This window comes from Scyliorhinus torazame, chromosome 4, assembly GCF_047496885.1.
Source record: "Scyliorhinus torazame isolate Kashiwa2021f chromosome 4, sScyTor2.1, whole genome shotgun sequence".
Lineage (NCBI taxonomy): Eukaryota > Metazoa > Chordata > Chondrichthyes > Carcharhiniformes > Scyliorhinidae > Scyliorhinus > Scyliorhinus torazame.
Genome location: NC_092710.1, coordinates 318,024,935 through 318,037,995, shown reverse-complemented (window position 1 = coordinate 318,037,995; position 13,061 = coordinate 318,024,935). Strand labels below are relative to the sequence as shown.

Sequence of the window (13,061 nt, the reverse complement as noted above, 5' to 3'; positions counted from 1 at the left end):
ACCTATTAGAATCCTAGAATCCTAGAATTGTTTCCCTTGGAGGTGAATTCTAGAACCGGGGACATAGATTCAAGATAAGAGGCAGAAGGTGTAGAGGAGACATGAGGAAAAACGTTTTTACGCAGAGAGGTAGTGGGAGTCTGAAATTCGCTGCCCAAGTTGGTGATGGACGCAGAGACCCTAAACTGTTTTAAAAAGTACCTTCATTTTTAGGGTTCGTCTGGAGATGGCAGCCGTTTATCAACTTCTTTGAAAAAAACTAAACTGTTAGCATATACAATAAAGGTGGGGGGGGGGGTAGGGATTGAGGGGGTAGTGGGAGTTAGTTTAGTTTGGTTTAGGCGGGATCAGCGAGAGGAGATGAAGGGACTTGGGAATTGTGTGTCTAAGCCATGTTGGCTGGGTATGGTGTTGGTTGGGGGGGGGGGGGGGTGTACTTACTAAATTATGTTTACATTTGTATTTGTATCTTTTGTTCTTATAAAACCATAAATGCCTTAATGCAATGTTTGAACAAAAAAATACCTTGCTCTGTAACTTAAGTGTTGTAAGCTACAGGGCTATGGACCGAGTGCAAGTATGAAGGGCGCCTGTGTGTCCTCGGGCAAGCCTCGACATGATGGGCCGAATAGCCTCTTTCTGTGCTGTAACATGTCTAATACCTACAGTATTTGAGGAAGCCATTCAACACACCGACCCTCTGAAAGAGCCCCCTACCCAGGCCCACTCCCTCTCCCCATCCCCGTACCCCACCTCACCTTTGGACACTTTAGTGTGGCCATTCCACCTAACCTGCACCTCTTTGGATTTCTATTTTCTTCCATTTTCCACTTGTTGAGTTTTACATTCATAATAGAACGATGCCAGTAAGAGGGCACAACCAAGTGCTTGAGCGTGTCTTGCCCACTGCTTTGGCACAGACAGATGCAGTGTCTCCCGTTTGGCCTGCCGTGCCTCCCAAATTGGGCACGTTCAGAGTGGAGCCCTCTTCCCTGTGCCCAACAATGTAGGCCTGGTCCCTAGTGCCGGGTATCAGAGTTAAAGCACGGGGCACAGCGGGCGGCCCAGGAAGTGTCAGCTACAGGTCCTGGGCCCCACCCTTGTGTTATTCAATACTGCTGGCTGTCCAATAGGGGGACTGAACACCCTGAAAGAACAGGGAAACATCAGATATTGCATTTTGACATGAAAAATGAGGAGGGTTGCATTTATTTAAAAAAACAATCCTAATCTAAATGAGATAGAGGAGCAAAGGTACCCGGAAGTGCATTACGCCAATCATTAAGTAACGACAGAGGTTAACAAGGCCATTAAAAAACTACTAACACTTGGGTTTGCTTCGAGAGGGATAGAGTTGAAAATAAGGAAGTTATACTAATTTTGCAGTGAACCTTGAACAGAAAAAACGTAGAGTACTACGGATAATTGCCGTATCGTAAAAGAAAATAAAGGAACCGCAAAAAAAAAAAATTTTGCAAGCTTGAAAATTTACAAGGCGCAAAAATAACCAGGAATGTCGATGTGTAGCTGCCAGGGGAGGATGAAGGGGCTGAGTCTCTTTGCTCTTGAAAAACGAAAGGCTGAAGAGGGCTTTAAAATTATGGAAGGTTTCGATAAAGTGGATACAGAGAACGTGTGTGGGGAGGGTCATCACTCAAGGTCATCAATATAGGATAGTCACCGAGAAATTCAGCAGGGAATTGAGAAGCTTCTCTATCCAAAGAGTGGTGTAGGTGTGGAACTCACTGCCACAGGGAGTGCTTGGAGCCAATAGTATAGATGCACCAAAGGGGAAAACATAGGCAGCAAGACCTGAACAACATTCACGTCTGGGTTGATAAGTGGCAAATATCCTTTTCGCCACACAAGTGCCAGGCAATGATCACCCCCAACAAGAAAGAACCCAAACATCGCCCCATGACATTCAATGGCATTACCATTGGGGATTACTTCGCTTCCTTGGAGGGTTACCATTGACCAGAAACTGAATTGGACTGGCTATATAAATACTGTGGCTACAAGAGCAGGTCAGAGGCTGGGAATTCTGTGGTGAGTAACGCACCATCTGACTTCCCAAAGCCTGTCCACCCACAAGGCCATAAGTCAGAGGTGTGATGGGATACTCTCCACTTTCCTGGATGTGTGCCGCTCCAACAACACTCATAGCTTGGCACCTTTCAGGATAAAGCAGCCCCCTGGATTGGCACTCCATCCACCACCTTAACCATTCATTTTCTCCAGCACTAATGCACAGTGGCAGCAGTGTGTACCATCTTCCATGTCCATGATCTCTTCCATTGAGATGGACAAGGGCAGCAGACACATGGGAACACCACCACCTGCAAGTTCCCCTCAAAGTCACTCACCATCCTGACTTGGAAAGATAATGCCGTTCCTTCACTGTCGCTGGGTCAAAATCCTGGAACTCCCTCCCTAACAGCACAGCGGGTGCAGTGGTTAAAGATGGCAGCTCACCGCCACCTTCTCATGGGCTAGAGATGGGCAGAGATACCCACATTCTGTGAATGAAGAATTTTTAAAAATGAAGGAGAACGGAACAGAGAATTATGCTGATAAAGTCAGATATGGGAAGAGAGGGTGAACATAAGAACATAATAACATAAGAACTAGGAACAGGAGTAGGCCATCTGGCCCCTCGAGTCTGCTCTGCCATTTAATGAGATCATGGCTGATCTTTGTGGACTCAGCTCCACTCTCCGGCCCGTACACCATATCCCCGAATCCCTTTATTCTTTAGAAAGGCATCTATCTTTTTCTTAAAAACGTTTAAAGAAGGAGCCTCAACTGCTTCACTGGGCAAGGAATTCCAGAGATTCACAACCCTTTGGGTGAAGAAGTTCCTCCTACACTCCGTCCTAAATCTACCTCCCCTTATTTTGAGGCTATGCCCCCTAGTTCTGCTTTCCCCGACCAGTGGAAACAACCTGCCCGCATCTATCCTATCCATTCCCTTCATAATTTTATATGTCTCAATAAGATCCCCCCGCATCCTTCTAAACTCCAATGAGTACAGTCCCAGTCTACTCAACCTCACATCATAATCTAATCCCCTCAACTCTGGGATCAACCTAGTGAATCTCCTCTGCACTCCCTCCAGTGCCAATATGTCCTTTCTCAGGAAAGGAGATCAAAACTGAACACAATACTCCAGATGCAGCCTCACCAACACCCTATATGAAGCATGGGTTGGTTGGGCCAAATGGTCTGTTCCAGTGTTGTATATCTTATTGAAAAAGTCAAAAGAAAACCCACCATTAAGATTCCCTTTTGCATTCTGCTGACTCCTCCTCAGCCCACTTCCACCCTCTTCCCAGAGTCCACTCCCATCTCACAAGCTGAACGGAGACCCTGGTGTGAGATTCTGCTTCCAGCTTCTCGCCACAGGATGTGACCACTGATGAGTCAAATATTCAAAGATTGTTCCTTCCTACCTCATTAACCTGCCTGTTATTGCCCTGGACCTAATATAGGTAGTGCCTGCTCCATCTATTTAGGGAAATTTCTTAAAATCCAACACCAGCAGTGTAGGAATCTCTGTCACTTCATCCAATAAGCAACGCTTGGGATATTGTTGAAAGGAGAAGGCCACAAACCAGTTCTTTTCTGATGGGTATTTACCCTTTACAACACATCCTTCAAATGTCTCCAGTGTGCCGTTTGGTCCCCTTCCCTCAGAAACGATAGTATTGCCATAGAGGGAGTGTAACAAGGGTTCATCAGACTTATCCCGGAGATGGTGGTTCTTTCTTATGAAGAGAGATTGGGCAAACTGGGCCTGTATTTACTACAGTTTCAAAGAATGAGAGATGATCTCATTGAAACCTACAATATACTGAAAGGAATAGACGGGGTAGATGCAGGTGAGATGTTTCCTTTGGTTAGAGATAGACAGGGTCGACGGGCGGCACGGTGGCACAGTGGTTAGCACTACTGCCTCACAGCAGCAGGGACCCGGGTTCAATTGCAGACTTGGGTGACTGTGTGGAGTTTGTACGTTCTTCCCGTGTCTGTGTAGGTTTCCTCCCATAGTCCAAACATATGCAGGTTAGGTGGATTTGACCATGCTAAATTGCCCCTTTATGTCCAAAAGGTTAGGTGGGGTTAATGAGTTAAGGGGATAGGGCGGGGGAGTGGGCCTAGGTAGGACGCTTTCTCAGAGGGTCCGTGCAGACTCGATGGGCTGAATGGCCTCCTTCTGAACTGTAGGGAAATTCTATGATTCTACTCTATGATAGATTTGGCCAGTTGGATAATGAACTGGCTAACCGATAGAAGTCAGAGAGTGGTGGTGGATGGCAAATATTCAGCCCGGATCCCAGTTACCAGTGGCGTACCGCAGGAATCAGTTCTGGGTCCTCTGCTGTTTGTGATTTTCATTAATGACTTGGATGAGGGAGTTGAAGGGTGGGTCAGTAAATTTGCAGACGATACGAAGATTGGTGGAGTTGTGGATAGTGAGGAGGGCTGTTGTCGGCTGCAAAGAGACATAGATAGGATGCAGAGCTGGGCTGAGAAGTGGCAGATGGAGTTTAACCCTGAAAAGTGTGAGGTTGTCCATTTTGGAAGGACAAATATGAATGCGGAATACAGGGTTAACGGTAGAGTTCTTGGCAATGTGGAGGAGCAGAGAGATCTTGGGGTCTATGTTCATACATCTTTGAAAGTTGCCACTCAAGTGGATAGAGCTGTGAAGAAGGCCTATGGTGTGCTAGCATTCATCAATCAGCCATGATTGAATGGTGGAGTGGACTCGATGGGCTGAATGGCCTTACTTCCGCTCCTATGTCTTATGGTCTTATGGTCTTATTAACAGAGGGATTGAATTTAAGAGCCGTGAGGTGATGATGCAGCTGTACAAAACTTTGGTAAGGCCACATTTGGAGTACTGTGTACAGTTCTGGTCGCCTCATTTTAGGAAGGATGTGGAAGCTTTGGAAAAGGTGCAAAGGAGATTTACCAGGATGTTGCCTGGAATGGAGAGTAGGACTTACGAGGAAAGGTTGAGGGTGCTAGGCCTTTTCTCATTAGAAAGGAGAAGGATCAGAGGTGACTTGATAGAGGTTTATAAAATGATCAGGGGAATAGATAGAGTAGACAAAGACTTTTTCCCCAGGTGGAACAAACCATTACAAGGGGACATAAATTTAAGGTGAATGGTGGAAGATATAGGGGGGATGTCAGAGGTAGATTCTTTACCCAGAGAGTAGTGGGGGTATGGAATGCACTGCCTGTGGAAGTAGTTGAGTCGGAAACATTAGGGACCTTCAAGCAGCTATTGGATAGGTACATGGATTACGGTAGAATGATATAGTGTAGATTAATTTGTTCTTAAGGGCAGTACGGTAGCACAATTGCTTCACAGCTCCAGGGTCCCAGGTTCGATTCCGGCTTGGGTCACTGTCTGTGCGGAGTCTGCACATCCTCCCCGTGTCTGTGTGGGTTTCCTCCGGGTGCTCCGTTTCCTCCCACAGTCCAAAGATGTGCAAGTTAGGTGGATTGGCCATGATAAATTGCCCTTAGTGTCTAAAATTGCCCTTAGTGTTGGGAGGAGGTGTTGACCTTGAGTAGGGTGCTCTTTCCAAGAGCCGGTGCAGACTCAACGGGCCGAATGGCCTCCATCTGCACTGTAAATTCAATGATAATCTATGATTAATCTAGGACAAAGGTTCGGCACAACATCGTGGGCCGAAGGGCCTGTTCTGTGCTGTATTTTTCTATGTTCTATGTTCTATATTCAGGCAAGATGTTTCCTTTGGTCGGAGAGTCTAGAACCAGGGGGCACAATTTCAGAACAAAGGGAAACCATGCAGGAGTGGGATGAGAAGAAATTTCTTTACACAGGGGTTCGTGAATCTTTGGAATTCTCTACCACAGAGGGCTGTGGAAGCTCAGTCATTAATAATATTTAAGGTAGAAATTGATAGATTTCGGATTAATAATGCAAAGGGTTATGGGAATAATGGGTGGTAAAAGGCATTGAAATGTCCGATCTGCCATGATTGTATTAAATGGCAGAGCAGGCACGACGGGCTGAATGGCCTACTCCTGTTCCTATTTCTAATTTTGGGAACAGAGAATGGTGTGGAACAGAAGGGGGCCATTCAGCCCATCGGGCCTGTCAACTCTGAAAGTCTTATCCAATCGGTTTCATTCCCCAGCTCGTTTCCAATTGCCCTTCATATCTTTACCCTTGAAGAATCTATCCAACTTTCTTCTTGAAATCACTATTGTACCTGTTTCCACTGCCCTTACAGTCAGCGCATAGATCAAAGCAACATGTGGCATAATTTACTTTCTCCATAGCACCTTGGTTCTTGTGTAAATGATCGTAAATCTGTGTCCTCTGGTCACTGACCCCGCTCTCTGGAAACAATTTCCTCTGAATTATTTCTACCAAAGCCCTCTTGACTTTGAACACCCCCCTTAAATTTTCCCATCAGCCTTTTATCTCCAAGGAGAACACGTCCAGCTTGTTAATCTCTCCACATAACCAAAATCTCTCATCCATGGCGCTGATATAGGAAAGCTCTGCACTCTCTCTAAAATGCAATGCCCATAAACTACAGGAAGGTACCTGACCAAAAGAGATCCTATTTGTCTTGGAGATGAATCTTGCCATATGACCTCTTCCTGTGGGATTTTCCGGTCTTTCGCTGATGGGGTCTTCCGTGGAAGGTTCCTTGACGGCGCAGAATTGAGGATTATGCTTGTTGGAGTTTAGAAGAATGAGGGGGGGAATCTCACAGAAACCTATTAAATTCTAGCAGCGTGGGGAATCCAGAACCAGGGGTCAGTCTAAGGACATGGGGTAAATCATTTAGAACAGATATGAGGAGAAATTTCTTCACCCAGAGAGCGGTGAGCCTGTGGAATTCGCTACCACAGAAAGCTGTTGAGGCCAAAACATTGTGTATATTTTCAAGAAGGGGGTTAGATTTGGCTCATGGGGCTAAAGGGATCAAAAAATATTGGGGGATTGCGGGAACAGGTTATTAAGTTGGACGATCAGCCAGGATCATAATGAATGGCGGAGCAGGCTTGAGGGGCCGAATGGTCTACTACTCCTGTTTTCTATGTTTCTATGTAAGTCCACCTGATCCTGCTACAGAAATGAAAAGAGGTAGAAAGGTAATAGAGAAGCGGGTGGAGGAGGTGGAGAAGAATAGAAAGACAGGCATAGGATGGAACAAAGGAGAGATGGACAAAGGTGCCATGGACATAAGACAAAGAGGGCTGTTAATGATGCCATTAAGAACTATACCATTCATCACATTTCTACTTCTTTTAGGGAACAGCAAGAAGACGTACAACACCAGGTTAAAGTCCAACAGGTTTGTCTCGAATCATGAGCTTTCGGAGCGCTGCTCCTTCCTCAGGTGAATGAAGAGGTGGGTTCCAGAAACATATATATAGACAAAGTCAAATATGCAAGACGATACTTTGAATGCGAGTCTTTGCAGGTAATGAAGTCTTTACAGATCCAGAGAGTGGGGTAATCACAGGTTAAAGAGGTGTGAATTGTCTCAAGCCAGGACAGTTGGTAGGATTTCGCAAGCCCAGGCGAGATGGTGGGGGGGCGAATGTAATGCAACATGAATCCAAGGTCCCGGTTGAGGCCGTACTCATGTGTGCGGAACTTGGCTATAAGTTGGGCAGCACGGTAGCATTGTGGATAGCACAAATGCTTCACAGCTCCAGGGTCCCAGGTTCGATTCCGGCTTGGGTCACTGTCTGTGCGGAGTCTGCACATCCTCCCCGTGTGTGCGTGGGTTTCCTCCGGTTTCCTCCCACAGTCCAAAGATGTACAGGTTAGGTGGATTGGCCATGCTAAATTACCCTTAGTGTTCAAAATTGCCCTTAGTGTTGGGTGGGTTTACTGGGTTATGGGGATAGGGTGGAGGTGTTGACCTTGGGTAGGTTGCTCTTTCCAAGAGCTGGTGCAGACTTGATGGGCCGAATGGCCTCCTTCTGCACTGTAAATTCTATGATAAAGTTTCTGCTCGGCGATTCTGCGTTGTCGCGCGTCCTTAAGGCCACCTTGGAGAACGCTTACCCGAAGATCAGAGGCTGAATGCCCTTTACTGCTGAAGTGTTCCCGACTGGAAGGGAACATTCCTGCCTGGGGATTGTCACGCAATGTCCGTTCATCTATTGTCGCAGCATCTGCATGGTCTCGCCAATGTACCACGCTTCGGGACATCCTTTCCTGCAGCGTATGAGGTAGACAACATTGGCCGAGTATGTACCACGTACCTGGTGGGTGGTGTTCTCACGTGTAATGGTGGTATCCATGTTGATGATCTGGCACGTCTTGCAGAGATTGCCATGGCAGGGTTGTGTGGTGTCGTGGTCACTGTTCTGAAGGCTGGGTTGTTTGCTGCAAACAATGGTTTGTTTGAGGTTGCACTGTTGTTTGAAGGCAAGTAGTGGGGGTGTGGGATGATCATGGCAAGATGTTCGTCTTCATCGATGACGTGTTGAAGGCTGCGAAGAAGATGTTGCACGCTGCAACAACGGATGAACGGACGTCGCGCGACAATCGCCAGGCAGGAATGTTCCCTTCCAGTCGGGGAACACTTCAGCAGTCAAGGGCATTCAGCCTCTGATCTTCAGGTAAACGTTCTCCAAGGCAGCCTTCAGGACGCGCGACAACGCAGAATCGCCGAGCATAAACTTATAGCCAAATTCCGCCCACATGAGTACAGCCTCAACCGGGACCTTGGATTCATGTCGCATTACATTCACCTCCCACCATCTGGCCTGAGCTTGCGAAATCCTACCAACTGTCCTGGCTTGAGATAATTCACACCTCTTTAACCTGTGAATATCCGTCTCTCCAGTTGCTCCGCCTGGAACCTGTAAAGGCTTAATTACCTGCAAAGACTCGGATTCAAAGTATCGTATTGCATCTTTGACTTTGACTATATATATGTTTCTGGAACCCACCTCTTCATTCACCTGAGGAAGGAGCAGCGCTCCGAAAGCTAGTGATTCGAAATAAACCTGGTGGACTTTAACCTGGTGTTGTAAGTCTTCTTACTGTGCTCACCCCAGTCCAATGCCGGCATCTCCACATCTTTTAAGGAAGGCAGTGGCGCAGTGGGATTGTCACTGGACTAGAAATCCAGTGACTCAGGTTAATGCTCTGGGGCCCTGGGTTTGACTTCCACCACGGCAGATGGTGAAATTTGATTGAAATAAAAAATCTGGAATTAATAATCTAATGACCATGAACCCATTGTCATTGGTGTAAAAACACATCTGGTTCACTAATGCCCTTCAGGGAAGGAAATCTGCGGCCCTCACCTAGGGTCTGGCCTACATGTGACTCCAGACCCACAGCAATGTGGTTGACTCTGAAATGGTCGAGCAAGCCACCCAGTTCACAGGCAATTGAGGAGCAATAAATGCCGGCTCGGCCAACGACCCAAGTCCCATAAACTAATAAAAATAAAGCCTCTTCAGTTCTGTGGAAGATTCAAGCGGACTTGGTAACTCTGCTAATGATGCTGCCAGCATTTTCCAGCATTTTTTATTTCAGGTTTCCAGCTGTATTTTGCATTTATTTTAATTCTGGATTTATGTTTTCATTTTGTTTCAGGTCCCAAGAGCTTTTGTGAACCTGGTGACAGTTTTCTACATCTTACCGTTGCGGGAGTTTTTTGCTGACAGCAGAGTGAAGTGTCCACGGTTCCTTTTAAAGTTTGTATTCCTCTTAATCAACCTTTGCATGAGAAATTGGACCTTCTAACTGCCAAGCGCACTTTGATTACAAATCCTATCAGCAGGAAGTGAAAGAGGGAGTGGCCTTGACCCGTTCAAGCAGAGTTATCTCTTTGTACGGGATTTATTATTATAACCTTATAATAATTATTATTATAACAGCAGGTATTGGACCACGAGAACAATTTCCTGGTGGAGCCTACAATGGTGTACTCCGAGTTACATACTTCCCTGCCGTGAACCATTCTCATGTTTCATCATCACTGGGTTAATAACCTGAAATTTTCCCCCAATACCTTCCGCGGCCTTCACCAGGAGAACTGCTCGGATTAACAGAGCAGGTCCATCGCTATCTTCTCAGGGTATCTAGGGGTGAGCATTAAATGTCAGCCTTGCCATCGACGATCGCACCCCGGTACCAAATGAAAGCAAAGAGCGAGGACTATCTCAGTTTGTTTCAAAGTTTTGCTAAACTTACTGACTAGCCGGGAGGAAATCCATGTGATTGGATGGAATTGTCGGTATTGCACCTATGTTGTGAGGGTTCCCGCCTTGGCCACCCTTTCAGGCAGCGGGTTGCAGATTCCCACCACCCTCTGGGTGAAAAGGTTTCCCTTCACATCCTCTCTAAGCCTCCTGCCCATGACCTTGGGGCAGCGTGGTAGCACAGTGAGTAGCACTGTTGCTTCACAGCTTCAGGGTCCTAGGTTTGATTCCTAGCTTGGGTCACTGTCTGTGAGGAGTCTGCACGTTCTCCCCGTGTCTGCGTGGGTTTCCTCCGGGTGCTCCGGTTTCGTTCCACAAGTCCCGAAAGACGTGCTGTTAGGTGAATTGAACATTCTGAATTCTCCTTCTGTGTACCCAAACAGGCGCCGGAATGTGGCGACTAGGGGCTTTTCACAGTAACTTCATTGCAGAGTTAATGTAAGCCTACTTGTGACAATAAAGATTATTATTATTATAAATCTTTTCCCCCTAGTATTGACCCCTCCACTGTGGAGAAAAGTTCCTTCCTATCCACCCTATCTATGTCCCTCATAATTTTATACAATCTCAATCAGGTCCTTCCTCAGCCTTCTCTGCTCCAGGGAAAACGACCCTAGCCTATCCAGTCTCTCGATAGTTGAAACGATCAGCCCAGGCAACATCCTGGCAAATTGCCTCTGTACCCTCTCCAGTGCAGTCACGTCCTTCCTATAGAGTGGCGACTAGAACTAGACTCAGTACTCCAGCATTTTATACAGCTCCAGCATAACCTCCCAGCTCTTATATTCTATGCCGCGGCAAGTGAAGGCAAGTATCCCGTAGGCCTTCTTTTTAAAAAAATAAATTCCAATTAAGAGGCAATTTAGCATGGTCAATCCACCGACCCTGCACATCTTTGGGTTATGGGGTTGAGAACCACACAGACACAGGGAGAACGTGCAGATTCCGCACAGACAGTGACCCAAGCCGGGAATCGAACCTCGGACCCTGGCGCTGTGAAGCAACAGTGCTAACCACTGTGCTACCGTGTCACCCATAAAAGCTGTTTTTTTGGCAGAAGTGATTAACTGAGAAACAACACAAATAAGTCAAAGTCAAGGTCATTATAATAATGTAATATAAGTAAGCAAAGTAGGGTAAGGGAAGTAAAGTTAGAGTAAGAGATATAAGTTAATCACATTCTTATATAAGCATAATGTTTTGTTAAAAAATTGAGTAAATAAGGTGTTTAAGTGTTGTCATAGCAGGAGAGCTCGTAGCCCTGATATTCTTCTCCTGTGCTATGTGGCAAATCATGGAAACTTCAATTGTCCCTGGTGACAAGTGAGCACGAAGAGCGTACAATTGCAGCTACTGGCTCACCGCATTTCGGAGCTGGAGCTGATGGTGAATTCACTGTGGAGCATGTGCCATGTTCAGCAAGTCATGGATAGCAGGTTCAGTGAGGTAGTCACACCGCAGGTGAGGTTTGAACAGGCAGAAAGGGCATGGGTGACCACCAGGCAGAGTAGAGGAAGGCAGGTAGTGCAGGAGTCCCCTGTGGCCATCCCCCTCTCTAATGGATATACCGTTCTGGATACTGCTGGGGGAGATGACTGTGCCACAGTGGCAGGAGAGTCAATTGTAAGGGGAACAGACAGGCATTTCTGTGGCTGTGAAAGAGACTCCAAGATGGTATGTTGCCTCCCTGGTGCCATGGTCAGGGATGCCACTGAACGATGGCTGAGCATACTGAAGGGGGAGGGCAGATATTGTGATACACATTGGTACCAATGAAAGAGGCAGAAAAGGGGATAAGGTCCTGCAGGCAGAATTTAGGGAGCTAGGAAGTAGATCACATAACAGGACCTAGAAGGTAGTAATCTCATAGAGTTAGAGTCATAGGGTCATAGAGCACTGAAAAGGCCCTTTGGCCCATCAAACCTGTTTACCGGACAAAAACAATCACCATAATATTCTAATGACATATTCCAGCACTGACCCATAGCCTTGCATGCCCTGGCATCGCAAGTGCAAATCTAAATACTTCTGAAATGTTCTGAGGGTCTCTGCCTCCACCAGCGGGTTCCAGACTCCCACTACCCTGGGTGAGAAAGTTTTCCTCACATCCCCTCCAAACCTCATTTCCCTTACCTTAAGTCTATGCTCCCTGGTATTTGATCCCTCCACCAAGGGGAAAAGTTTATTCCTGTCTATCAATGTCCGCATAATTTTATTAATCTCAGTCACATCCCACCTCAGTCGCCTCTGCTCCAAGGAAAACAACCCCAGCCTATCCAACCTCTCTTCATAGCTAAAACTCTCCAGCCCAGGCAACATCCTGGTAAATCTCCTCTGCACCCTTTCCAGTGCTATCACATCCCTCCTGTAATGTGGATTCCAGAACTGCACACAATACTCTAGCTGTAATCTAACCAACATTTTATACAGTTCCAGCATATACCCCCCTGTTTTTAAACTCTATGCCTCAGCTAATAAAGGCAAGTATGCCATCTGCCTTCTTAACCACTGCATCCACCTGCTCTGCTGCCTTAAGGGACTAATGTACATTCACACCAAGGTCCCTCTGATCCTCGATGCATCCCAGGGTCCTGCCATTCATCATGCATTCCCTTGCCTTGTTTGACCTGCCTAAGTGCATCACCTCACACTTCTCCGGATTGAATTCCATTTCCCATTTGCCAGCCATCTGACCAGCCCATCGATAATTGAAGGCTATTCCCCTTACTATTTACCACCCCATCAATTTTCATATCATCCGCAAACTTCTACACACCTGAAAAATTCAATCAAGTTGGTCAGACAAAACCATGCTGACTGTTCTTGATCAA

General features: G+C 46.5%; 1 protein-coding gene across 1 annotated transcript in view; it reads left to right on the top strand.

Moving 5' to 3' along the window:
- The window catches only part of plb1 (phospholipase B1), a 288,667-nt gene that overhangs the window by 126,875 nt on the left and 148,731 nt on the right, over positions 1 to 13,061 (top strand). Inside the window, exon 25 of the mRNA XM_072500134.1 lies at positions 9,623 to 9,723. Within this exon, the coding sequence (XP_072356235.1) occupies positions 9,623 to 9,723 (101 nt within the window). The remainder of the gene's footprint in view (positions 1 to 9,622; positions 9,724 to 13,061) is intronic.